We start from the raw sequence: 26,363 nt of genomic DNA on the forward strand, positions 1-26,363 counted from the left end.
GGCCCTAACAGTGGTGAGTCTGAGCGGCCCAGGAGGCCGATGCCCCCCTGCCCCCCCGGCCCAGCCCGCCCCTGTCTATATGGAGAGTGCAGAAGATCTATGTCTTTTTTTTGTTTATGTAATGTAAGTCCCATCTCTCTTGCACCCCAAGTTGGTCAGTTAAACATATATCACAATATGTGGAACTAACATTTCCTGTTGTAGGTTTGGTTTTCATACTGTTATTGTTGTTCATATTCGGCCAAATGTGGTACCCACATTAATAAACTGACTAATGCAGCTGTTCCCGTAGCCCATAAGTCGGGTTGAATCTCTGATTTAACCCTTTGTTAAATAACAAAAGTGGTGAAAAAGCCCTCTTGACTCTTCACCGCTTGTTAAATAAACCCGTTGGATTCCAAAAGTTGTCAACTTAAAGTCAGTGCCACCATACAAAGTGATATGGTCATAGGCAGGGAACAGTGTGAAGTTTATTTATTACATAAAGCTTAAAGTGTTAGGTAGTCACGTTACAAATGAAAGCATATTACTTTCAGTGATGGAAAAACACCAACAGACGCTTGCGGGACATTCCTTGCAGCGGGAGAATTGTGGGAAACTTACATCTTTTAAGTGTTACTTAGTCCTGTGCTTTTCTGAATTAAGAGTTGCTTGCATTATTACTCCTTATATAGCGTTGTTGTTACAGCAATTATTGCTACAGTACATATTCAAAGACTTACAACTGGAGGATGGTCTTCAGCCCAAGGTAACTTAAAAGGATAAGGTTTGTGTTCAAATCATAAAAGGCTCCGTTCTCTGATGGGGTAAAGGGGGCATGGCAGGCTTGCCCATGGTGTGACACTGTGGGAGTTGCCTAGCATGACATGTTATAAATCTCATTGCTGGGCTGCTGATCTCCCTCTTTTGCCTTGGTATGAGTTGGCCACCCTCCCATCCCTTGATTGCTGTTCGTGCTTTTTGTTTTTTTGTGCCATGGGTATGCAGTTTGCCCTGGGCTATTGGGTGGTTTGTATGTTGATAAGCGATTTGGGTGCCAATGCTCGCTGCATTGAAGGTAAGTGCTGTGAATCGGGTCAGGAGACCTTGCTTTGGGGGTTCTGGGTGCCAGTCCCCTGTGGTATTCCTTTGTAGCTTTCAGTTTCTCATGACGGTGCTGGGTGCTCTGGGACGATGCTCCCCAAATCTGTGGGAGTTGATGTTGTGCTGGTGGGCCGTAAAGCATTAGCAGCCAGGGGCCAATACCTGATGGCTTGCATGGTAGTTATGTTATTTAGCTGAAGAGTCCACCTCCCATCAAAGTGTCAGTCCTTAGGATGTAAGCTCGCTTGAGCAGGGCCCTCTTCCCTCCTGTCTCCTTACCCGTTCTTCTGCTCCGTGTCTATTGCATCTGCCTGCCTGGAGTTTCTGAAGTATTGGTACTTTTGTTTATTGTTCTGTACTGTTATACCCTGTATAGTCTACTGTTTGTACTATGTGCGGCGCTGCGGAAACCTTGTGGCGCCTAACAAATAAATGATAATAATAATAATAATAATAATAGTTTTGATTACAGACACTGCCCTCAGGGGCGGGTTTGTTGGCTGCATTCCGTCAGCCCAGAGGGGATGCGGGTCTTGGGGTTTATGGATACCCAGTTGTTGTAGTGGTGCACCCTGGGAGGAAAATGTCCCCCATTTGGTTTATATCGAGAGCCTGAATGACCCACAATGTGATATAATGGGAATTGGTTCTAACTGAGCTACTTTTGCTTTCTCCTCCACCACGTGTTTCTCTCATGTTAATATACTTGACGTTTAATTTCGACAAATTCTGGTGTCTGTGTCCTTTATTCAATTATAATGTTTTGGTGATGGTGTTGTGGAGACATGTCATTGGTTGAACATTAACCGTTAAGCATTTTATAACACAAAACAAATGACTTGTATACAGATTTTAATCCATGCAATTACATAACATAAATGCTAATGACAGTATAATATTAAAAGCTGTCATATAAGCTTATATTGTATTTAGTCTCTGTAAGCTGTGTTGAAATTATCTTTGTTTTTAGGTTCAATGTCTGGATTTTTTTAAATACAATGTGTGGACTTCTATGATCAGGGCCTGATTAGGGGTTCAGGCTGCCCTAGGTTAATACAGTCGTAGCGCTTCTCCGCCTTCCATGGCAGGATAATTCTCGGTAGGTAAAACCGTACACATCCCTAATTCAGGGGCATATTCAATTAGCTTTCCGGTCCGCGGGATCGCGCCGGAATGGGCCGCGTAGTCAATCCACGGTACCGCAATAACGTGGATTTTCATTCGCAGCCCATAGGGTTGCGTACGAAAATCCGCGTTAACAGCAATACTGCGCAGGTTTCGCGGTAACGCGCGTTACCGCGAACCGGAAAGCTAATTGAATATGCCCCTTAGAATCTAGCGTTCTTCAACCACCCCCCGCCACCAATGCTTATGTTCCTATGTTTTCTAAACTCAGAATTTTCTTTCATGTTTTTCTTTTATTCTGGTGAACAATTATTCTCTTACATTCTAAATTGAATTTCAGTTTATACTGTGATTACATCATGTGAGTAAGATTATTGAAATATGACAAACAGGGTGGAGAGGGAGCATTTAAAGGGACATTCTTTCCTGCACAGAGGGTCGCACAGCTCATTTTCACTCTGCAAAAAGGACTTGAATCTTGTACCAGCTCTGCGCACGAGGAGATTGGGCTGCGTTTTAATGAGACACGCTTTACCATATCTCTCAGCATGTCTGTCCCTGAGAGCTGTACAGGGGGTGTGGCCACACCATGACAGGGGCGCGACCAAGTCCCCAGTGGGCTGCTTACCGCTGTAAAGATCCCATAAGATATCTCCCTTCCCCCAACATTCCACCACCGGAAAAACATGTTCCCAGGTGGGACAGAGTCCTAAAATGGGGACTGTCCCACTGAAATTGGGACAGTTGGGAGATATGTGTTTTGCACCTCCATGCAGCCGAGAAGTGCACTTCTAAGTTCACCAATGTTTTAAAATACAGAAAAGATTGAAACACAAAATTGGCACATGGAATAAAAACAGTCCCAATGTCTCCTCACTTTCATGATTAACTGAAGCCATAAAATGAGGCTAAGTGTTAAGGAGAAAAAAACGTTTTATCTACGGAAATGGCTGGTTCTAGGTGGTTGGATTTTGAAGTGACTTTTGTACAGTGCGCCTCCCACCAAACCTAGGCACACTCATACTTGCCCACTTTATAAAATTCTCCTCTGGGCGCAATTTACCCCTCTCCCAAAATCACAATTGTATCTTTAAAACACACAAAAAAATTGTACATATGATGGTGCCTGAAAATAAAAGTAACTTTTGTAATTACAATTTCATTCCCCCCTCCAAATTAGGGCCTTCGATTTTATTGAACTATTAGAGTGCTGCTAAATCAGTGTCCTCTATATACATTGAATGTCACTGGTATTAGGCAGGAAAGCATGCATTGGGGGGGACTATAAACTTTTGTCAGCTTGCTGCTGCCGTCTTTCGGTTGGATGTCTCTCACTGAGCTCTCATCATCAGTTCCTCCAGAGAGCGATCTCTGTGATTGTCATAAATCAGGAGAACTTCTTTGATGTCATCCTGTTGGAAGCCCATATCATTGAACTGAAGTAAGAGGCGGAGGTATTCTGCGGCCTGTATGAGAAATAGAGCAGGAGACTGGGTACTTGTAATCTAACTCAGATCCATACACACACACACAGCTGTCACCAAACCTTAGCTCATGCCCCACAGCACCGTATAGGGGCTGATACCCGCTGCTGTCTTTAATGTGCATTTTTAACACAGGTCTGACACTAGAAACCATTGTTTTTTAGTATTACCATACCCATTGGCATTTTAGTTGTGCTGTGTTAGTGTTTTTTGGATAAATATTTGTCCCATTATTTTGGGTCTACCGTATGTAAACCCACAGGGAAGTCTATAGTAGTGATCTCTACATCAGTGGGCATGAGGTCTAAGTGAGTGGATTACAATTGCCATAGACAGCGCTTTCTAATTAGATGTTATGACAGGGTTAAAAAAGAGAAAAAAAAAAAAGTCATAAAAGCATTTTTAAAAACTGCTTCCGGGACCTTATTCGATGTATATGACATGTTGTCACATAAGAAGAAAATATTTTGGACATTACAATGGTATCTTTAATTTTAGCAAATTTTATGTGATGTCATGCATGTATTCTGGTTAGATACTCAACAAATAGGGGGGGAATTCAATTCCCCCCGAAGTAACACAGTGTAAAAACTATTACCGTTATTACGGTAATATTAACCAGGCTTTCTGCTCGCAGCTCCGTAATAACGGTATTTACGCACACTATTGCCGTAATAACGGTATTAGTGGGCAGGCCGCGTTACTTTTTCAAGTAACGCGGCCAATTGAATAACCCCCATACAGTGTTCAGTTAACATCAAAAAATACTTTATACTTTATTTATGTAGCAATGTCATCCTTTTACAAGGGTCTTTACCACTAGGGTTTGCTAATGTAGCCTTTTGCTTTTCCACCTTCCAGTTCTGTTCAGTACAAGCTGAGGTAACGTTGATTTGTATGAGTATCTCCTACCTTAGGATAATGTGCTCTGTGATAGTGAGATAGGACAGCTTCACTGGTACTAAGGGAAGGGATCTCTTGAGAGTACTGCCTATAGATACATAGTCACAAAACTCCAAATTACAAATTGATACCTTTGGGTTCATGTGCACTAAACCTGTTTGTGGCGACTATGTAGTATATCTAATGACTGATTGCTATTTTCTGTTGAATTCATATATGACAATGTATATCGTATGTAACCTTGTAATATAATCTCAACGTGTGCTGTGCTAGATGACATGAGTTTGACCTTATGCAAGTACCAGTAATATTTTTAAACTAGCCAGGCCCGGGATAGATAAGGGTCTTGGGGGAGTTTGAACCCAAAGTTGTAAGCCATCTAGCCCAGCAAGAAGGAGCAGAGGTGGGAACTCAAAGTCTGGTGAACATTTCATCTTCAGACATTCCTAGCTGACTTTGAAGCCCTGTGACATTTGGGAAATCAATCTGTCTTTATTGACAGCTAAACTCCAAAGGTAGGGGGTGAGAGTTATGAGAAAAAAAGGGTTTCAAATCTTCTGCTCTTAGACATCAAATTGTCCATTTCTTGAGGAGTCTGTCAAGACTGAAATGTGCCATTATTCTCAATGTGTATTCCTCACATGCCAATTCCTGAACTTGTAAGTAAGGATTCTGGTTTTATTTCCTATTTTATTTTCTGAAACTCGTTTGTGCAAAACCTATTGTATGCCTGTTTATTGCCTTTTTGTAAATAAGCCTTGGAAATATTTTTCAGATTAAACATATTTAATCCTGCATATTTCTCTGTGATTCTTTGTGAACTTACGACGTCCAGGGAGGCTCATGCTACATGTGTATGTGATTTAAATGTGAAACATTAATAAGTGGTTATGGTGAACGTAAGGACACCATATTAAATCCTTTGTGGTGGCAGAAAAGGTGTATTCATTGTTAACTAAGGTAACACCAGTGTCAGGCGCCGTCTCTGCACTGACACTTGGTGCAGGAGACGGATGCCTTCACCTTCCAAACAACCATGTCCTGTTGCCTAGCAGCGGGACGCTATCTCTGCTCACCTGTCTGCTGCCTGCATGTCTTTCCGCCAAAATCTCCCTAACCCTATCAGGAGGCACCTTAGGGTATATAAGGCAGCCTCTGACACATGTCTAGTGCCAGAGTATTTGGTCTTCAGCCTTGCTCCAGCGTTTGTTCCTGTGTTGCTGTTATTTGGATTCTGACCCCAGATTGTTCCTGACTTCTCCTTTGGTTCCTGATTCTGGCTTAGAGTGATATTTGGTATTGACCCGGCTTCCTGACCATTCTCCTGCTTCTGATTTGGCTATATCCGTTCCTCTGGTTTTGACCCGGCTTGCTGACTACTCTTCCATCCTGCCTCCTGGTGGGCTGTCACCGCTACCTCAATTGTTACCTCACCAGCTGACTGATACTGAGGGCCGCGACCTGCATGTCCCTTGCAGCGAAGTCCATACCTCCTTGCGGGGGTTCCTGGTGAAAACCAGGGGCGTGTTAGACTCTGCGCCTCAGTACTCAGTAGCGCCAACTGCTGGCAGGTATCATCAATTCCACCTAGTGATTCTGACAGTGGGCGTGTTAGACTCCGCGCCTCAGTACTCAGTAGCGCCAACTGCTGGCAGGTATCATCAATTCTACCTAGTGATTCTGACAACCAGTCATGGCCAACTGTTCAGATTGCTGTATCTGGGCGTTTGTGACACTGTTATATCACTATTACTAATCTGTATCTAAATTGATCAACAGCATGAATGGGTCTTTCTATCGGAAAAAACTGAGACTGTTCTGTGAAAGTGTGAAATTTGGCAACAAAATAGTGTTAAATAATCACCCTAATAAGCTAATTACTGCCTTATACCATTGCAGGAGGTCTGAGCATTTACATCTGAACTGCAGAATGTGCAGGTACACTGTGTGTTCCAGGAAACCCACTGCTCTATATTCTTAGTTATTTCCATTTTAAGACATTAAACTTTCACATGGAAGCTGTCCCTCATATTTGATCATGGCCCAATTTACTCCCACCAACCCCCTAGCCCTGAACACTATTTTAAGGCACCCTGCTAAAAGCTTGGTTTGGAAGGATTTCACTTCAGAGAGATAATCCGCTTTATTGTGTAACTTATTAAATCAAGATGAGGGAAGACGACTGGAGTGTTAACTCTTTCCATGCAACGGTACTAAAAGCCCGTCTGAGACTTTGGGGCCTATTTATCAACCGGTTTTAAACCTTAACACATGTGGAAACGGCAAATATAAGAATCTGAGCTATTTAACAAATGGCTAATGCAGAAGATATCAGAGATATCTCCAGTGTTAAGGAAATAAGCAAACTAACGCTGAATACCACAGTCCCTATAATTTTCAATGGGGCCTGCAATCTTGAGTGATTTTTCGAGCTCTGAAAGCCTTACCTTTTTGGAAATTGTAGTTATAGATAACGCCACAGTATCGCAGCAATCAATTAAGTTTTTGGTGCATGCCTGGCATTAGGTGCAGGCATGGTGCGCAGTTAGTTCATCCAGGGAGAGCACCCAGAAGCTGGATTTTACCAATGTGATCAGCAAAAAGTCAGCATGACTATGATAAATTGGCCCAAGAATGAAAAGTGTTAATAGGAGAAGCTGCTTTACAGGGACGTGAACTATAATAGCCTCCTTAATCTGCTGATTTGGAAACACAAGAGTTAACTATATGTATCATAGATTAACCCTCAAGTGTTTCAATATTCAAGTTGTGCATAAGGTTAAGGCAAGAATGAGTAGTGTTTGGCCCCTTACAAATCCCCTTTGCTTATGACAGCTGATGTTTTTTCACTCCATAGATGAAGCAGTTCTATGTTGGCCAAAGTCCCTGGGTATTAGCTCTAATGATTTTCTGGATTCATGTGGTTAAATGTATTTTACCCACACACTTTAAAGGCTAGTTTTATTATTAAAGCTACTGCCTCCATAAATTTACCACGCTGGATATTGGCGATTTACAAAAATCGCTGTTTGATACATTTACCCCATGAACTTTTTATAATAAGTCCACCTCTAATAACAGCACCAACTGATGGTTACCTAGTTTATGACTAATCCTATAATGCTTTTAACTTTTATTAATCAACATCCTACAATAGCACAATTTTTCTCAACAGTTTTATTACACAAACGCACATAGTGCATGTCCCCCACACAAATAAAGCTCCATATACAGTCTGAGGATGCCAGACATTAAGGCCAAGAATATAAATGCAATTTCATGTGTTTCACTGGACAGCTGCAGACTACAGTGTATTATCACGTGGGTAGGGTCAGGGCCGGAGGAAGACGGGGCCAGGGGGCGCTGTGCTTACCAGGTAACACCACCACTTTACTTAGGGCTATAAGCCCCATTACGGTGGAGCTAATAGTATTACTGCATGATCTAGCTGTTTGCAATTCTCCCTTCACATAGGACTATCTGTGTGATGGCACTGTATATTCACTGTACATAAAAGAAATCTGCTTTACTTATGAAAGTTGTCGGAAAGAAAGAATATAGATGACCTGGCATTGGTGTAAGTAATTGTCCAGGTTTACTCCATACTTACCAACTTTTTGTAGTTGGCGTCCGGGAGCCTCACGGGGGAGGTGGGTGTGAGGGGCTCCGAAAATCGTGTCATTTTGGTCCCACCCCCCGTGACATAATGACGCAAACGCGTCATTTTACAGCAGGGGGCGGGGCCAAATGCTGCGAATCCCGGAGAATTGCAGCATTTTGGACCTAATTCTGCCCACTTCACTAGGTGGGCAGAAGCGGGAGATTGACATACTCTCCCGGGAGTCTGTAAGACTCACCCGAAATGCGGGAGTCTCCCGGACATTCTGGGAGAGTTGGCAAGTATGGTTTACTCCCACATGTTGCCCAGCTACTTACATTATACATAATTGTTAGCACCAAAGCCATCAGCTGATTGTGTGTAGTGAAATAGTATCAAAATAACTGCTGCTGTGTTCAGTAAGAATGTCGGGCCATGTAGATTTGAGTATATATGGGATAATGTATCCCCGTACTATACATTCTAAGGGTACTTAGAGACACAAATGAGATCCATGACTATATAAAGGCACAAGTCCTCAGGCCAAATGTAATATATAAGTCCAGGAAATTCAAAGTGACTTCTAATAGCTTATAAAAAACACTGACGTGATAACATTGAAAATCATTGGTTATACATATATTATTTACAGGGGGTTACGCACTATAATAATACAATATATACGTATATGAGTGGTGTAAATACTTAAACAACTGTGAAATATATCCTTTTCTTGTGTGAGTAGCTATGTAAAAAGAGAGTAATATCTCTCATTACGGTGTCCTGCTAAGGACATAGCTCATCCAAGCCAGAGTGCGAGAAAGATAACGCTGTTCATACAATGTGTTACAATATACCCAGGTTCAAACATGTACAACCAACACCCCTGCACCCGTCCTTACTATAATTCCTCCCTCCCACTTACAAACATAGCCCAAACCTAGGCCATCCTTCATGGAAAAACTGCCTGTCTCAGATAACAGAATTATCTCTATGTGACACCTTTCCTTTCTGTTATAAATAAAAAAAATCAAAGTAAGTACATAATTGCACCATGCTTCCTCTCTGATAACCTCCTCTCATTCCTGTCTATAAAACTTCTCAGCTATCCAATTCCAAACTAGACCTGATCACTCTTCTCCAGTCTTCACGTCTTTAAACACTACCTGAAAACCCATCTCTTTTCTAGAGCTTACCCTGCTCCCACATATAATGCTCTCACTAGCACTACCTCACCAGTGGTAGTAATTATTAAGGCTTAAATAATGTTGACAGCATTTAAAGCGATAACGAAATGCAGATTACTGTGAGACCGACATAGATGAAATACAGACTTACCCTAAAGACGGTTGATGGTAATTGTGACTACACAACAAGCCGGCTGTGGGATTCTCGTCAGTTAAAATGGCCACACTGAGATTGCCAGTTTTAAGCGGGCATAGGTAGGATCCGGCGTGTCTATAATGTAATGTAACAGTTAGCTCTAGGGTTACGATTAGGGTAAGGGTTACAATTAGGCTTCGTTTGGGGTAAGGATTAGGAGTTCCACATTATAGACACTGCGGGTCCTGCCATTGCCCCCTTAAAACTGCCAGTCTCAGTGTGGCCATTTTAACTAACGAGAATCCCACAGCCAGCTTGTTGTGTAGTCGCAATTACCATCAACCGTCTTTAGGGTAAGTCTGTATTTCGTCTATGGTGGTCTCACAGTAATCTGCATTTTGTTATCAGTTTAAATGCTGTTGGCATTATTTCAGATGGAAAAACGTACCCCACCCAACCTCACAACTCTCCCAATCTCCAGTCAGAGCCACACTTGCTCCTCTTATCTCTGTTCTGCCCTTTTCCCACTAGATTGTAAGCTCTCTCATGTGAGGCTGTATGGGGGTATATCATACTCACCAACTGTTTACTCTTTCCCTGTATGGAGGTATACATGTCATGTGGCGGCGTGTATGGCTGTATGGAGCTATAGTGGCTACGCGGTGGCATGTAAGGCTCTATGGAGGTATACAGGCTACTGCTCCCACCTTGCCCCCCTCCGCTCTATACTCAATGCGGCTGCGAGACTCATCTTCCTCTCACGCCGCTCCTCCTCTGCCTCCCCTCTCTGTCTTTCCTTACACTGGCTCCCTTTCCCCTACAGAATCCTTTTCAAACTCCTCACCACCACTTACAAGGCTCTCTCTCAGTCTACTGCCCCTTACATCTCTAACCTCCTCTCCATTCACACTCCCGCCCGCTCCCTGCGCTCGGCCAATGATCGCCGCCTCTCCACCACTCTGATCACCTTTTCCCACTCTAGAATCCAAGACTTCTCCCGTGCTGCCCCCCTTCACTGGAATGACCTCCCTCGCTCCATTCGTCTCTCACCCAATCTGTGCTCCTTCAAGCGGGAACTTAAAACTCACCTGTTCCTTAAGGCCTACCAACCATCCACTTAGCCTCTCACCTCTTCTGGTTCTCCCCTGCCCCCTTTCTCACTCCCCGTTGCTTCACTGGCTCCCTTATGTACCTGATTCTGTTTACCCTCCCTTAGGATGTAAGCTCGTATGAGCAGGGCCCATCTTCCCTCCTGTCTCCATACCTGTTCTTCCGCTCCGTCTCTACTGTATTTGCCTGCCTGGAGTTTCTGAAGTACTGGTACTTTGTGTTTATTGTTCTGTACTGTTTTACCCTGTATAGTCTACTGTTTGTACCATGTACGGCACTGCGGATATCTTGTGGCGCATTACAAATAAACGATAATAATAATATATGGTGGCATGTGGGGCTATATAAAGGTATATTGGCTGTGTGGTGGCATGTGAGGCTGTATGGAGGTATATTTGCTCTGTGGTGGCATGTGAGGCTGTGTGGTGGTATATTGGCCATGTAGTGGCCTTAAGGCTGTCTGGAGGTATATTGGCTATGTGGTGGCATGTGAGGCTGTATGCAGGTATATTGACTATCTAGTGTTATGTGAGGCTATATGGAGGTATATTGGTTATCTAATGTTATGTGAGGCTATATGCAGGTATATTGACTATCTAGTGTAATGTGAGGCTGTATGCAGGTATATTGACTATCTAGTGTAATGTGAGGCTGTATGCAGGTATATTGACTATCTAGTGTAATGTGAGGCTGTATGCAGGTATATTGGCTATCTAATGTTATGTGAGGCTATATGGAGGTACATTGGTTATCTAGTGTAATGTGAGGCTGTATGCAGGTATATTGGCTATCTAATGTTATGTGAGGCTATATGGAGGTATATTGGTTATCTAGTGTTATATGAGGCTGTATGCAGGTATATTGGCTATCTAATGTTATGTGAGGCTGTATGCAGGTATATTGGCTATCTAGTGTAATGTGAGGCTGTATGCAGGTATATTGACTATCTAGTGTAATGTGAGGCTGTATGCAGGTATATTGGCTATCTAATGTTATGTGAGGCTATATGGAGGTACATTGGTTATCTAGTGTAATGTGAGGCTGTATGCAGGTATATTGGCTATCTAATGTTATGTGAGGCTATATGGAGGTATATTGGTTATCTAGTGTTATATGAGGCTGTATGCAGGTATATTGGCTATCTAATGTTATGTGAGGCTGTATGCAGGTATATTGGCTATCTAGTGTTATGTGAGGCTATATGGAGGTATATTGGCTATCTAGTGTTATGTGAGGCTATATGGAGGTATATTGGTTATCTAATGTTATGTGAGGCTGTATGCAGGTATATTGACTATCTAGTGTAATGTGAGGCTGTATGCAGGTATATTGGTTATCTAGTGTTATATGAGGCTGTATAGAGGCATTTTGGCTACAGTGGTACATGAGGCTGTATGCAGGTATATTGGCTACAGTGGTACATGAGGCTGTGTGGAAGCTCTTAGTTGTTTTGCTATTTTGGTGTTTATTTCCAATATTATTCAGCAGCTCTCAACGGCTTAGTTTTGCTGTAACAACATACTAATATAAAATTTTGTCAGCTTCACACATCACTCTGCATCAGCAAATTAACTTTTCGGTATGTGGTGCGCTAAAAATATAATTTCTGCTGTAAATGTAATACATTTATTTCATGGCACTTCCCAAACTAAATTAACCCCTTTTCTGCTAATGGTGAACTTAGCTATTCTACAAAGAAAAAGGAGGGTGGCAGTTCTAGAAATGTAGTTCAATGTTTAACTGATATTGGAAAGGTAAAAATAAATGTGTATGTGTGAGCAGAAACCAATCCATGAGATGAGAGCAGATATCTGCTATGGGGAGATGCACATAGTGTCACATCCTCGACTCTGATACTCTGGTACTCAGATACTCTGGTACTCATTGAGGCCCATCTGATACTTTGACCCTGTGATGAGGGCCAGTCAGCGCTCTCAGGAATTGGTTGGGGCCGTTCTCACAGTCTCTGCCTGATCTCTGATTTGGCTTCATACAAACAGGAAATGAAACATTTTCCCAGGCATGTCAGCATAGAAAACTGATGCAGGGCTGGGCCAGCACAGCGCAGGGACACCAAATGTACTAAAGATGACTACAATTTTATGTTGCAGAGGGGTCCTATCTACAATATAAACAATGGCTAGTTTTGATTTATGACCTCTGTTCATTCACACATTATGCTAACAGGGAGATCCTGGCCTGGACATTGGGGAAGCCATCCTCATCAGCTAAGAAATAGCACAGTGTTAACCTTCACATGACTGTGTACAAAGGCAGTCTTCGCAAGGACACTTATAATACAGTTAAATCTATGTCCAGTGGTAGTGGAGAAAATAATAAATGACATTCTCGCATGCTCTCAGCTTTTTTGTTGCATGTGATTGAACCTGATTCCAATAAAATCATTCTAACCATGCTTGGTGACCTGTTAGACCAGCCGAGATAGGCAAAGGACAGGTTCACAAAGTCAGGGTGGGTGGTTCAGGGTCACATGGTTTGCGTCACTACGGCCCACCCACTGCTGATCACACCCTGGCCCACCAACGGGCAATGACGTGAATTTCACATTGGTGGGTGGAGTGTTATGGCGCATATAATAGAATGGATAATAGATGGGATGAGCATTCCAATAAGCATTGGAAGTCTCTGGCCTCCAGGCACCTTTGACTCTAGTGTATCTAATCATAGACTCTGGTTGCATTGTAGTTATACGATACCTGGAATAAAGTACATTTTCAAATGAAGACTGTGGGAGGATATGTTTTACTCTCACTGGTTAATGGGGTTGTACAACCTCTGCTCAAAACACTATGAACTGAATGCTTATTCCCTTATTCAAAGTTCTGCCGGCATACTGTCAAAGTCGAATAATTGGATGAAAGAAAGTATATTGAATAATATTGTTTTACCGTGCGATTGCGATCAGTACGCCACGTGTCATGGCGCAATCGCACGATAAGTAACGCACGCATACACTTACACATTCACTTGTATATCGTTCATTTTTAGAATAGTTCCAATCCACAGTCTTTTATGAACAGATGTTGTTGAGTTTATAGTTAAATAGTATAAGGTTATATGTACACGTTAGTGAGATCTTAGGTTCAGGTCGCAGGAAACATATCATGTCTGGTATCATTCTTTTCTCCTATTTATCCGCAAACATCTGGTTCAATCGCCAAAGGGATCGCACCTTGCATATGCTAGATATGGATTATAGGGAATAAATGATCATGAATGGTATTGTGTGTGTGTAAGGTAAATAGACCAGTTTGAACTAGTTCTTGGTGGGAAGATTAGTATGCATCTTCTGGAGAGCTGACCCCCACCCTTGGATGGCATCGTTTGAACTGGCCAATGACCTGCATTTCACTGGACCTTCCTGAAGCCTGAACCTATGGAAACATGCCAAATCTTCTGTATTGTTTTCACTGTATCACTGACTGTATATAAGCAGGGGCTCTGGGACCAGCATGCAGTCACATTGACCACAGACTTCAGGATTGAATGACTGTATGCTGGATCCAGGGTGCAGCGTATGTATTGGCTGTACTCATTTATTGAATTATTCTTTTGCTCTTGCTAATAAATCGCTTTGTGCTTTGGAACCACACAAATTGCATAGACAATGATTATTGGTAAACGATAAATTTACTTTAAATATATATATATATATATATATATATATATATATATATATGTGTGTATTTAAAACACAGAAATCAAAATTATATCTATATAGATATCTGTGCTTTTTACTGAAAGGTATGTTGCATTGCATAGACATGTCAATAAAACTGAGCACATAATACATAATCTTCCAGGTAGTGCACCTCGTATTGATTCCACAATACACTTCTCACTGCAGAATTTTCTATTTGCATATTAATCTGCAAACCCTCTTCTGTTTACCTTGATCTCAGAGTTCTGGAACATTTCCATCGCCTCTTCCACCATCACCTCCTCATATCCAACTTTACAAAGCCGATCTGTGGCTCCAAGGTAACCTAGGACCTATTGGGAGGATGCAACGAAAGCTGTGATGAGTAGGTGTTAAACGACTGGCCAATTTCTATATATTACAACTGTTTGCATAAATATCTGTGATGACGGAGAGCTGAACTTGCTGAAACCATAGCTCTTGGCTTCAATTAGGTGATTCCAGCAGTGGAGACAGGGAGATTATACGCAGGTTATCTGAATTTTTACTCTTTAAAAATACAGATGTCTTATGTAACTATTACAAACGCAGTTAACGGGTTTGGGGGAAGATGAATATAGATAGTATCAAACACTAGAAAGAGCACTAAATCACAAATAAAAATATACTTATTTTATGTTGTAAACATTAATTCTAAATCAAATTGATTTTTGTTATGCTTGGAAAATGTTTCCACAATTGCTGGTGTCCCTCAGTATTTGGGGATGTGGGTATTGCATAGCTCCAATAGAGGTACCAATACACATCTCCTCCACTGGCAAAGTGCTCTCACCGGGATAGTCGTGCAGTCCTTGTCATGTTTATTTTGGTGTCCTCTGGTGTTCTTGGTGTGCTGACAACAGAGCTCCCAGGGGTATCATTTATTTCACAAATATGTTGTTACAAAAGCATTAACCTATAACTCACCTAACAGCTTGGTTAACAATTGAAAAGGGAAAATGTGCAAACTGCTGATAGCCAAAGGGTTAATGCACAAGTAGAGCTAGCAAATAGTTTAAGGCACTTCATCTTAGAAGGTCTGGAAAGGTGGCCAGGAGAACTTACTGGCGCCAGAAGCATAAATCGGATACAGACGACACAGACTAGGGAAGATTAAATGAAATGAAAATTGTCTTAAAGAAACAATAGAAAAAAATACACTTTATGTATAAAATGTGACTGGTTTTTTTTCATTGTTTGCAGCCAAATGAAAAGAAGAGTTTTGCACTAAATAAAATCAATTTATCTGAATCCATTTGGGGGACACTGCTTAGCTATGTGGAAGAGAGGGCACTCTGCTAGGAGTAAGACCTTAATTCCACACTATGAACTCTATTCCTCCCTCTTTATGCCCCACCACTGAAATACTTCAGTTGTTTAACTAACAAAGCCCATGGGATAGAACTGAACTAATTAATCAAACAATAACACTCAGGGCCTGATTCATCAAGACAAGCATTCTGAGCGCAAAGACCATTTGGTTTAAAACACACTTTTTTTTGGCTTTGTCCACGCCTGAATTCATCAAGGCGCTGTTGAATTTGGGTGTAGGTCCGCTGTGCTCCACTATACAAGACACTGCATGATAAGGCCAAAGCCTATGTGGATTATAAATTCGCAAAAGAACACACATGTTATAGCATGCATATGAGACTGTCATTATTATAGCTCAGGACTTAGACTAGCTCTATAGCTGGAGCAAGAGATATGGCAGAAAAACAAGTAAGTTTGAGGCGCTCATAGTTTGATTCGGATGTGGCTGTGTGCGCTCAAGTTTGGCATGCTCCTACAGTACATTGACTATGCAAATACGCCCCTTCCCCTCCCGTTCACTCCCCGAAATCTTAGGCTGAAGTAAGTGTACTTTGCAGTCAAAGATGGAGCAGACAGGGCTGTGTTTACTGGTGTATGTCCCGGTTCTGGGCCTGCGCAGGGTGATTTTGCATATGATACGCTCAAAATCGGCAGATACGTGCCTTGATGAATCAAGCCCTCCACTGTAAAACAGAGCGAAGAACAAAAGGGTGGAATGCTGTGTCCCCCAAATGGATTCAGAGAAATGGATTGAAGAATCATGGCCTCAACAGCCATTCAATTAAAGCCAGACGAGCTAAGCCTTGATGGTAAAATGGGCCTTAACTTAGAAGATCATCTCTTAGATGCAGCCTCCAGTGTGGATCTTTCACCCAGGGCCGGTGCTAGGGTCCACGGCGCCCTAGTCATTTTAAAAAAAGCGGCGCCCCCCCCCCGCAAAAATCGCCTAATCACTAGTAAGTGGAGGGGCGGAGACGGAGCAGAGAGTCGGCGGTGGTGACAAAATAGCCTCCTCCCCCCCCCCTCCCCGTGCATCTGAATGCTGTGCGGCGGCCGTGATAGGTATGGTCAGCGGTCGCCGTACAGTTTTAAAGTCTTTTAGTATTCTGTGGCGCCCTCCAGAGCCCGGTGCCCTAGGCAAGTGCCTAACCTTGCCTAATGGGAGCGCCGGACCTGCTTTCACCATGCTTAGAAAGTTGGCATACCATGATCTCCTTGTCTAGTCTGGTGCTAGCAGAAGTATTGGAAGACCCTCTCTCTGGCTTTTTGGCTTAGGAGCATTAACTGGGAGAAAGGGGCTCTTTCCTTCTGTGGCCTGATCATCTCACAGGAGATCTGGAAGCAGGAGAAGTATCTCCTCTAAAGATAGTGTTTTCAGAGTCCTTTTGGACTTGCCATTTGCATCCCATGACTTAAGTCAGAGAGTGCTTGTGGCTGCTACCACAAAAGCCAAGTTTTTGGACAGAGTAGGTCTGTGTAACTGACTGTCTTTCTGCCATGTCATCTTGGATGTCCTCTCGCCAACTCATACTTAATCTTTATAAAACAGAGTTAATAATATTCCCACCCACCAACAAGAGCATACCTGACATTTCTATCTCTGTTGATAACATGACCATAAATCCCACCCCACAAGCTCGCTGCCTAGGTGTAATCCTTGACTCACACCTATCCTTTGTTCCCCACATAGACTCTATATCTAAATCCTGCTACATACATCTAAAGAACATTTCCAGAATTCGCACATATCTCACGCAAGACACTGCAAAAACCTTAATTCATGCACTCATCATCTCCCACATTGACTATTGCAATTCCCTCCTTACTGGTCTTCCCAAAAACAGACTCAAACCTCTACAATCTATTTTGCACGCTGCGGCAAGACTGATTTTCCTTGCAAATCGTTCTTCCTCTGTTGAATCACTCTGTATGTCTCTACACTGGTTGCCTGTTTTGTACCGAATCCAATATAAAATACTTTTACTAACCTACAAGGCCATCAACAAAGCTGCAAACATACATCTCCTCTCTTGTCTCAAAATATCTCCCAACTCGGCAACTCCGTTCTACATAAGATCTGCGTCTCTCATCCACCCTCATTACATCCTCCCATTCCCGGTTACAGGACTTTTATCGGGCTGCACCCACTCTATGGAATTCTCTCTCTCGCACAGTAAGACTCTCCTCTGGTCTACAAACTTTCAAGCGTTCTCTGAAAACCTACCTCTTCAGACAAGCTTATAATATTCCTCAGCCACCCTCTTAACCTCGCTACCTTTAGCCTGTTACACAATTTCACACAAGACAACTACCCCCTGACCAACATTGTTGTGTGACGGGTTCATTTAGCTTATGAGTCACTTTTACCTTTGCAGTCTGGCTGGGCCGAAATGCAAAATGTAGACTTAACCTCATGTGTCAATCTCCCATTGTCCCATAGATTGTAAGCTTGCGAGCAGGGCCTTCTCACCTCTCTGTCTGTTTTACCCAGTTTGTTTATTATGTTTGTCCCCAATTGTAAAGCGCTACGGAATATGTTGACGCTATATAAATAAATGATGATGATGATGATGATGATGATGTGCCTGTCCGTGCTGTTCTTTAAGGAAGCAGAATAGGAATAGTGATGAATTTCTATACCTCGTGGTTAAGCAGTGTCTCCCAAATAGGATGAATGAGAAAATGTCTTTCTTTAATGCTGTAGCAAGGGTAAGTGCAACTTCCTTGCTACTAATTCACTCCCCACCAGTTTACAGTGCAACATATGATGTCACTGCCGTCACACGCAGGAGAAAAAACAAAGCAGGAATTTTATTATTAAAATGGGCAGAGATTTAAGTAACACTTTTAGGAGTAATGTCTATAATTTACAAACATTGGACTTTTTTATTTTTTAGGAAACTATTGTGTAAAATACACTCCCAGCTTAGACAACCATTACCTGCTCCAGGCTTTGACCTCCCATTTTCTGCAGTGCAATCATAGCCCTGCGTAGCGGGTATCCCATTGATGTCACACCCTCAATGACATCACGCTCCTCTTGGCTAAGAGCTGACAAGACATCACCTGAGCAGTCCAGATGGCTACGCATCGTAGGTGGAAGGCAGGAGTAGGGGCTCAGAGACTGGAGGAAACAAAGCAGAATGTTAGTTATATCACTAAATTGTATGTGCTATGACACAGAAGATGGAACTGGGAGAGACTTAAAAAAAGCATTACTTATGATGGTGCATTTGGGTCATTCTTTAAGCATAGATGAAGCAAAATGGGATAAATTGCTTTTAAAATGGTCATGAACTAAAGAATATATCCACTTTTAACTTCATCAAGTAAACAGGAAAACACGTTGGGGCAGAGGAAACTCTGTGGAAAAATACATTTAGGATAAAAATAATAAAAATATTTATTTTTAAGGTTGAAAAAAAAGTTATCCTCAATTTGGTGTATGTCTTATGTGTGCCTTAAAGGAGGGACAAAAATAGATGGGCAAGTTATATTAGAACAATTGGTAGAAATAAAAACTTCATAGTCGAGTAAGGAGTATATGTCTCTAAACCTCATGCAGTAAGTATCTGAATAGACCAAAGTGATAACTGATCTCTATGTGAAAATAGGTAATCACTGCACACATTCACGATAGATCATTTACGCAACATCCGGCACATATCACTGCTCATGATCCGCCATGAGCTGTCTAAAAATTGTATCTGCACCGATTATATGATCCCTATGCTTAAATCAGTTAATATTAGAAAGTAACATGTCACTATAGGCATGTCTTTTACCGGATTGGTGGGCTTGTGGCAGCGTATTGGTGGAATGGAGCCGGCGCTGTACGGTCTCTGTGAACAGCAACAGTTAGAAGATTGAGGTGGCGTTGGGCTAAAATTTTGCCCGCATCGGTTGCTCCTTTGGTGCTGGTTTTGGTGGGCACCTCTGGATTCAGAACTCCCCTTATGGGGGTGCACTAGTGCTGTAATTCTTTTACTTGCCACATCCAGATCACTCCTAGAGCTATGTGATGGGGTTAATGACTTTCTTTTTTTAATATGAGATGGAGGAGACTCAAGATGAGAGCAGCGGCATCTGGATGGTGGACTGGGAACAAAGGGAGAAGTGCGTGGCCTGTGAGGCCACTGTGGCTGAGGACTCTTGCACAAACGTGCCCTGGCTTCTCTCTGCCGAGCCTCCAATTCGCTGCCCTCTGATGAAGAGTACTCATCATCCTCAGAGTACCCATCTTCCTCGAAGAATCTGTCACTTTTTTCCATGTTCTCTGTTGTCTCGCAGCTACTCCGTGATCGGACAGGGTGGGCATCTGATGTGCTCAGGCTTCTACACCTATGCATGGGTAGGGAAGGCCTCTGGGGACTACTGCGCCTGGTTGGGCAAACCCCCTTCCTTTCATGCATCATCCAGTATGTAGGCGCTGTGGGCCTGACATCAGTGGTGAAGGTATTTAGACCATACATTCCTTCTACCCAGTCCAGGACCTTCCTCTCCATAGAGAAATCATGCTGCAGAGAAAGAGGGAATATTACATTTAGCCATGAATAAACAAAAGTACTCACATGCCTGAGAAATGCTCCATTCAAAACTCTTGCAAAGTTTAACAAATATCCTCCCATTTATGACTATGTTGGTTCTGAAGGCATTGGAGTCGAAGCACAAAGTTGGACACTTATTAAATGCAATTGCGGAAAGAAATGACGTTTTTTGTATTGAACAACTTACAACATACACTGACAATGAAGAACACTTGTGAAAAGAGTACATTTATAACTTAATCTCACAGAATGTTAATGCAACAGAGTCTGACGGAAAGGACTGCAGATCTTTAGGTGAGAAATGGTCTGTACAGATTGGTGGTTTCATACACAGTCGCCTGACCACTGATATAACTCCAAGTTTGAAGTCAAATAATAGGAATGTTATGCTTTACTTTATGTCCCTATAAGTACCAACTTATCTACTCTAAGAAAGATCGGCTGTGTCTCTATCTGATTGTGATGAAAGGATATAGTCCATCACACTACCTTTTAACAGCATATGGAATGACTGAATAGTGCATTTTTCTCCATATATAGCAATTTACATTTAGAACTCAGTTGTCTTTTAAGAGGAATCTGATTCCTAGGGAACAGGTAATAGGTAAAATAAACTGTTCCATAAGTGGATACTTTGAAATACGTATTTTTCTATGTAGAGTAAAAGACAATTCCACTTTTTAAAATTATTTTATAAAATGGACCCACACTTCTCTAGTAGCCACTTGAACCCTTATGAAGACTAGCTTTGTGGGATCCAGGTGAAATCTGGCCTCCACAAGGGGTCCTGATCTGAAGTGTAGGCCACAGTATGACAGAGCCAACCCCCTGTCACTTCAGTACAATGGCTTGCTGACATAACATAATGGTACAAATTATGCTGTGTGAGGGTTTCTGTATTAAGACTATAGCATAGGACAGTTTTAGAGGTTGAACTAGGTTTGCAATTAGGCTTGCATTAGAGCTTGGATTTAAGTGTAGGATTAAAGCATTGGCTACAATATTTGTTACTTGACTTCATATTGGCTGTTGGTAACTACTGACATCTGAGAGGCTTATAAGCTCTTACTAGCTTTTGCTGCTCACCAGTTTCATGACATTCTTTTTTATAAACTGGAGCACAATATTAAACTACATATTATAGGTTTAGGATTAAGACACTTAAGATTTTATTTTGTTAACATTTTACAAAGGAGATATCAGGATCATCTCGGTCAAGCAACTCACACGTGGAAAGATGAAATCAGCCTCTTTGCGACAAAACAAGGGGTCTCGTCTTCCAAAGCACAAGTGGGATGAGATACAAGTTCTTTTAATGCCTTTTATATCCAGTCTCCATTACAAGAGTGTGTTACAATGGACCCAGGGAAAATTGCATATTTTACACCACATTTTAAAAACAGACCTGATTAGTTTACTAGGATCCAGTGACATAGACAATGTCCATTATCCACTAGAAAGAATATACCTGGAGGCATAGGTCTCCCTGACTCACCACAGTAGATGCTAGTGTTTCGCTGCAGTCTGGAATGTTAACATTGGAGGGGCTGGTGGTCTGATTTCCAGGTGGAGGAACAGTAATGAATTCATCATTGAATTTGAACGGGATGTCATCCAGGAAACTCATTTCTATGGTGTCTCCAATAGCTGGGGCCTAGACAATGACAATATGAAACTCAAAGAGAGCTACCCGCAGGAACACATTATATATACTAAACAATATCTGAATAGAATTTTGTGTTTGATATCAGAACATTTGTATAGATCTTGTAGTGTAGTCATTTGTTGGCAACACATTCAATAAAATCTACATGTGCATTTTATTTACAAGATTACAGGATATGTGATCCAGCAAAACTTTAAGACAACAGAAGATGTGAAATAATTATCAGAAGGATTAAAAGTAAATTGTACTTTGTAATTTATATAGTCACTGTGTATATTTATATAATCACAACATTAGCAGGGTTATACTCTTCCTCTCCCTTAAGGTTACCAAAACTCTTATCCACTGTCTCAACATCTCTCATCTCAAATACTGTAACCTCCTCTTGTCTGGTCTTCCTCTCATCACTCCAATCAAGTTTTAACACTACAAAAAGACCGATTTTCCTCTCTTGCTGCTCTGCTTCTGACTCCCATCTCTGCCACTCCCTAAACTGGCTTCCTATCCCCTGCTGAATACAATTCAAACTTTTCACCCTCACCAACAAAGACCTCAGCATCTCCCCCACCTTGATATCTAACCTCATCTCCTTCCAAACTCCTTCCCGCCATCTCTGCTCTGCCAATGACCTCTGCCTATCATCCACACTGATAACCATGTCTCACTCCCTCCTCCAACACTTCTCCTGCGCCTCTTCACATCTATGGAATGCACTCCCTCGTCTAGACTCTCCACCACCCTCAAAGGCTCAATGCTTCTTAAAAACTCACCTGTACATCAAGCCTACCAGCCCTCCTCGTAATTGCTCTCCCACTGGCTGACCCTATTTATAAAACACCGTCCCTTTGTGTCACCCTCTCTTGTGTCAGATCCTCCCTTCTAGATTGTAAGCTCTCACAAGCTGGGCCCAGCTTCCTCTGGTCTTCTCCACACCTCTTATTCCCTTCTCCCTTTATGTCTTATGCACACCTTACAAATATTAATATTGATTCTTAGCCAGGCAACGGACATTCAATGAGAGAGTCAGAAAGTAATTTTAACCACTGTTTATCAATAGAAAATCTTAAGAATATAAGCTATTAGGTTGAAAATTAAAACCTTCTTAACATCAAGAATTAGTCAAAATATTGTGTACTATCTTGAAAATATATAATCAAAACATTAATAATCTCAACATTCTAATTAGCAGTCTAACACGATTATTTCAAGAACACTCCAAACTTATTCAGACCCTTTGGTGCCACAGTATTTAATCTGAAAATCCATTCCGCCTGACGTGTAAGCAGAAATGCAGACCAACGTCTTTCCTGTCTGAGCCTGGGTACCTGATCAATGGCCATACAGATTTCATAGATGTTAGATATATGTGGATGTTTAAAAATGATCCCAGAAATCATGCTGTTACAGGTTGTGCATCCTGCACATCTAGAATAGCAATTCTTAAAATGTTGACCTTGTTAAAGCCAATTAAAGTGTGGTGTGTCCTAGCCAGATCACATAGCGGATTTGTAGAGATCAGTGGTCAATGAGCTGCAATAGCATAGCCTGTACAGAATGTAAGTCTATGTTGTTGTGTTTTATTTTCTTCTGTCCGCATCTGTCCGCATCCGCATCTTATGTAATTTTCCTTATAAACATGTTCTAAAAACCTGATTCTCATTTCCTTTAATTGATGGACACATTGCTGGTCATTAGAATTATTTTGCACACCCTGTGAAAATTGAGAATAGGGAAGGCCAGTTTTGCTAGAAATAAGATGAAATTTTTAAACAAGGTATTTCTATCTGCAGACATACAATAGAGTATAGTGTGTACCCCTGTGACATATATATCATGTCTGCAAATGTATTCTCTCTGCACTGTAACGGTAAATGTAATTGGCCTGTTTAATCTTTGACTGTAATTCATCCACTATCCCTGTCCAAATCCGGAAAATGTTGTTGATAAAATGAAGACAGAATAATACAGGTTTACCAAACATTGTCAAAACATGAGAAGCTTAAAATTCACATTTACATTTTGGTATTAATGGGGGTCATATTGGATCCCATGGCTGTACCTGATAATGTATAAATACAGGTATGATTGCTTTATTATCTATCTTGACAAATATTTATTTAAAACAATGAGCATATGATTAATAGAACAATGTGGAGTATTATTACTATTATTGCTGTTGATTTGTAAAGCATCACAATGCTCCAAAGCGCTGGGTAGTAGGGAGAAAAGCAGAGAGTGAAAGCAAGACAGCAGGCTTGAAAGACTGAGAAAATTGTGGTGCTGTTGACAGTGGAGATTTGAGGTGTGATGTTGATCTCTGGGAGGTGAGACACACACACAAGGGTGTATATATGTGTGTATTTATCATAATATACCTATCAGCTACAACATTAAAACCACAGGATGGGATATGTTAGACAAGTGAACAGTCAGTTCTTGAAGTAGATGTGTTGGAAACAGAATAAATGGGCAAGCGTAGGGATCTTTGATGAGGGCCATAGATGACTGGGTCAGAGCATCCTACAATGGGCAAGTGAGTGCCAGACTGGCTGTCCACATCATGTAGATAGCCAGTGCGTGTGCAGCATTTACCTGGTAAAGAGATGGCACCAGGATGCACTATGGGAAAAAGGCAAGCCGGCAGAGACAGTGTGATGCTTTGGGCAATGCTCTGCTGGTAAACTTTGCGTCCTGGCATTTATGTGGATGTTACTTTGACACATACCACCTACCTAAACATTGTTGCAGACTGAGTACACCCCTTCATGGCATCATTATTCCATGATGGCAGTGGCCTCTTCCAGCAGCATAATGTGCCCTGCCACTCTGCAAACATTGTTCAGGAATGGTTTGAGGAACTTGACAAAGTCAAGGTGTTGACTTGGCCTCCAAATTCCCCAGATCTCAATCTGATAGAGCATCTGTGGGATGTGCTGGAACAACAAGTCTGAGCCATGATGGCCCCACCTCACAACTTACAGGACTTAAAGGATCTGCTGGATACCTTCTACCACAGGACACCTTCAGAGGTCCGTGGAGTCCATATCATGATGGGTCAGAACTGTTTTGGTGGCACGAAGAGGACCTACACAATATTAGGCAGGCGGTTTTAATGTTGTGGCTGATCTATGTGTATGTGTATATACACACACCTCTCTCGGTCTCCATATATAAAGTTATATTTGATGTCTAAGTTGTGATAAAATGGATAATCCTATGGACATTATGAGGTTTATTTTTAACAAATAAAAATGATAGGATGGTCATTCATGTATTTATTATTATTTTTCCCCACATTAATTGTATATTGTTCTGTTTCTGCAGACAGATATGCTTTTATATATAGATATATTTTAATTTCTTCTTCTATTCATACTATACCACCACATATGTATATATGGTGACATACTTAATATTTCAAAAAGTAAAGTAATATGTTATTTAGGTAATAATTTTTTTAAACAATATTTTTGAGTCTCATCCCTACATCTCCCTGTATGAAACTGTTCTGTATTGAATAAGTCACTTGCTTTAACAAAGGAAGAGAGTGCTGGGGTTTTGAAACACATTAAACTTACCACTCCTACTTAATGCATCGTATCTGTTGATTTGATTTTATAAAACTTCCTTAAAATCTCAATCAACAATGGAACGATGTCAGGCAAATGTGGAAGTGTGTACGCAGTCACTACCAGCAGTGTAGGCAGATCTCTATAGAGTGTGCAGAGTCACAATCTTTTCAGCAGATGGTTATAGCAGATGAAGAGCACAGATCTGACTGTAAATCATGTAGCTGTGTACACATAAATCTACACGATCATCTGAACTTTCAGTCATTGGTAAAATCGTTATAGAAATCGCATCTGCTGTAATTTTTATTATGTGTACCCAGCTTCATACAGATGACTGTAGTAAGAAATGACATCTATTAAGACCAACTAAAATGATTCAAGTCTAACTATGCAATTCAATAAAAAAAAGACAAAGCACACATATATATGTTTAGATTTTAAACGTACCCCTTGATGTGTCTTGGTTAGGTGCTGTAGACTGGGTGTCCAAAGTGACTGAACTGGAAAACATTCAGCAAGGGGTCTGACTGCAGGTAACTATCACTCTGCTGACATAATAAGCAGCCTAAAAGCTTATTAAAGCCACGTGTAACACGTAGAGAGAAGTAGCATCGGATCACACAAGGCAGGTTATGTAATCTTGTGTTTGCCGTGTAATCCCATTAAAGAGTGATGGAACACATGGCAGTGAAATGTGACCAAAGGGGTAACCAACAGACACAAATACAGAACAAGAATTAGTCCTTAATAACCAGACCCTAACATCAGTACTTATTTCTGTAAGAAATTATGTAGCTGCCCAAGTGCTAATTGGATATGTGATGTTATGTGTATAATACAAAGAATAGGTCTCAAAACTCATATAAGTACCTTTAAAATCCTGATACGAGTAATATGGCCGACAAGAACTTGTGTCTCAGCAAAATCTTATTGCGCAC

The 26,363-nt window shown here is 41.5% G+C and overlaps 1 protein-coding gene across 2 annotated transcripts; it reads right to left on the bottom strand.

Moving 5' to 3' along the window:
* Positions 1–1,920: 1,920 nt before the first annotated feature.
* Positions 1,921–25,963, bottom strand: UBAP1L (ubiquitin associated protein 1 like). 2 transcript variants are annotated; one of them, XM_075207644.1, is made up of 6 exons: positions 25,873–25,963; positions 21,683–21,841; positions 19,426–20,157; positions 18,582–18,764; positions 14,539–14,640; positions 1,921–3,674 (listed from the first exon to the last, which is right to left on the bottom strand). In XM_075207644.1, exons 2-6 carry the CDS (start codon positions 21,812–21,814, stop codon positions 3,540–3,542), a joined length of 1,284 nt encoding a protein of 427 aa, XP_075063745.1. In that variant the 5' UTR covers positions 21,815–21,841; positions 25,873–25,963; the 3' UTR covers positions 1,921–3,539. The 2 variants fall into 2 exon arrangements, with proteins under 2 accessions (XP_075063745.1, XP_075063747.1); XM_075207646.1 differs by lacking the exon at positions 21,683–21,841.
* Between the last annotated feature and the right edge of the window lie 400 nt (positions 25,964–26,363).

This window comes from Mixophyes fleayi, chromosome 4 (genome assembly GCF_038048845.1).
Source record: "Mixophyes fleayi isolate aMixFle1 chromosome 4, aMixFle1.hap1, whole genome shotgun sequence".
Classification (NCBI taxonomy): Eukaryota; Metazoa; Chordata; class Amphibia; order Anura; family Limnodynastidae; genus Mixophyes; species Mixophyes fleayi.

What these genes read in the sequence shown, in the direction of transcription:
- UBAP1L (XM_075207644.1), bottom strand. Translation starts at nt 21,814, where the DNA reads ATGAGTTTCCTGGATGACATCCCGTTCAAATTCAATGATGAATTCATT. An exon ending in AAACACTAGCATCTACTGTG is followed by an intron (nt 20,158 to 21,682) that starts GTGAGTCAGGGA and finishes CTTTCTCTGCAG; the next exon opens with CATGATTTCTCTATGGAGAG. An exon ending in GAGGTCAAAGCCTGGAGCAG is followed by an intron (nt 14,641 to 18,581) that starts GTAATGGTTGTC and finishes TCCTCCCAATAG; the next exon opens with GTCCTAGGTTACCTTGGAGC.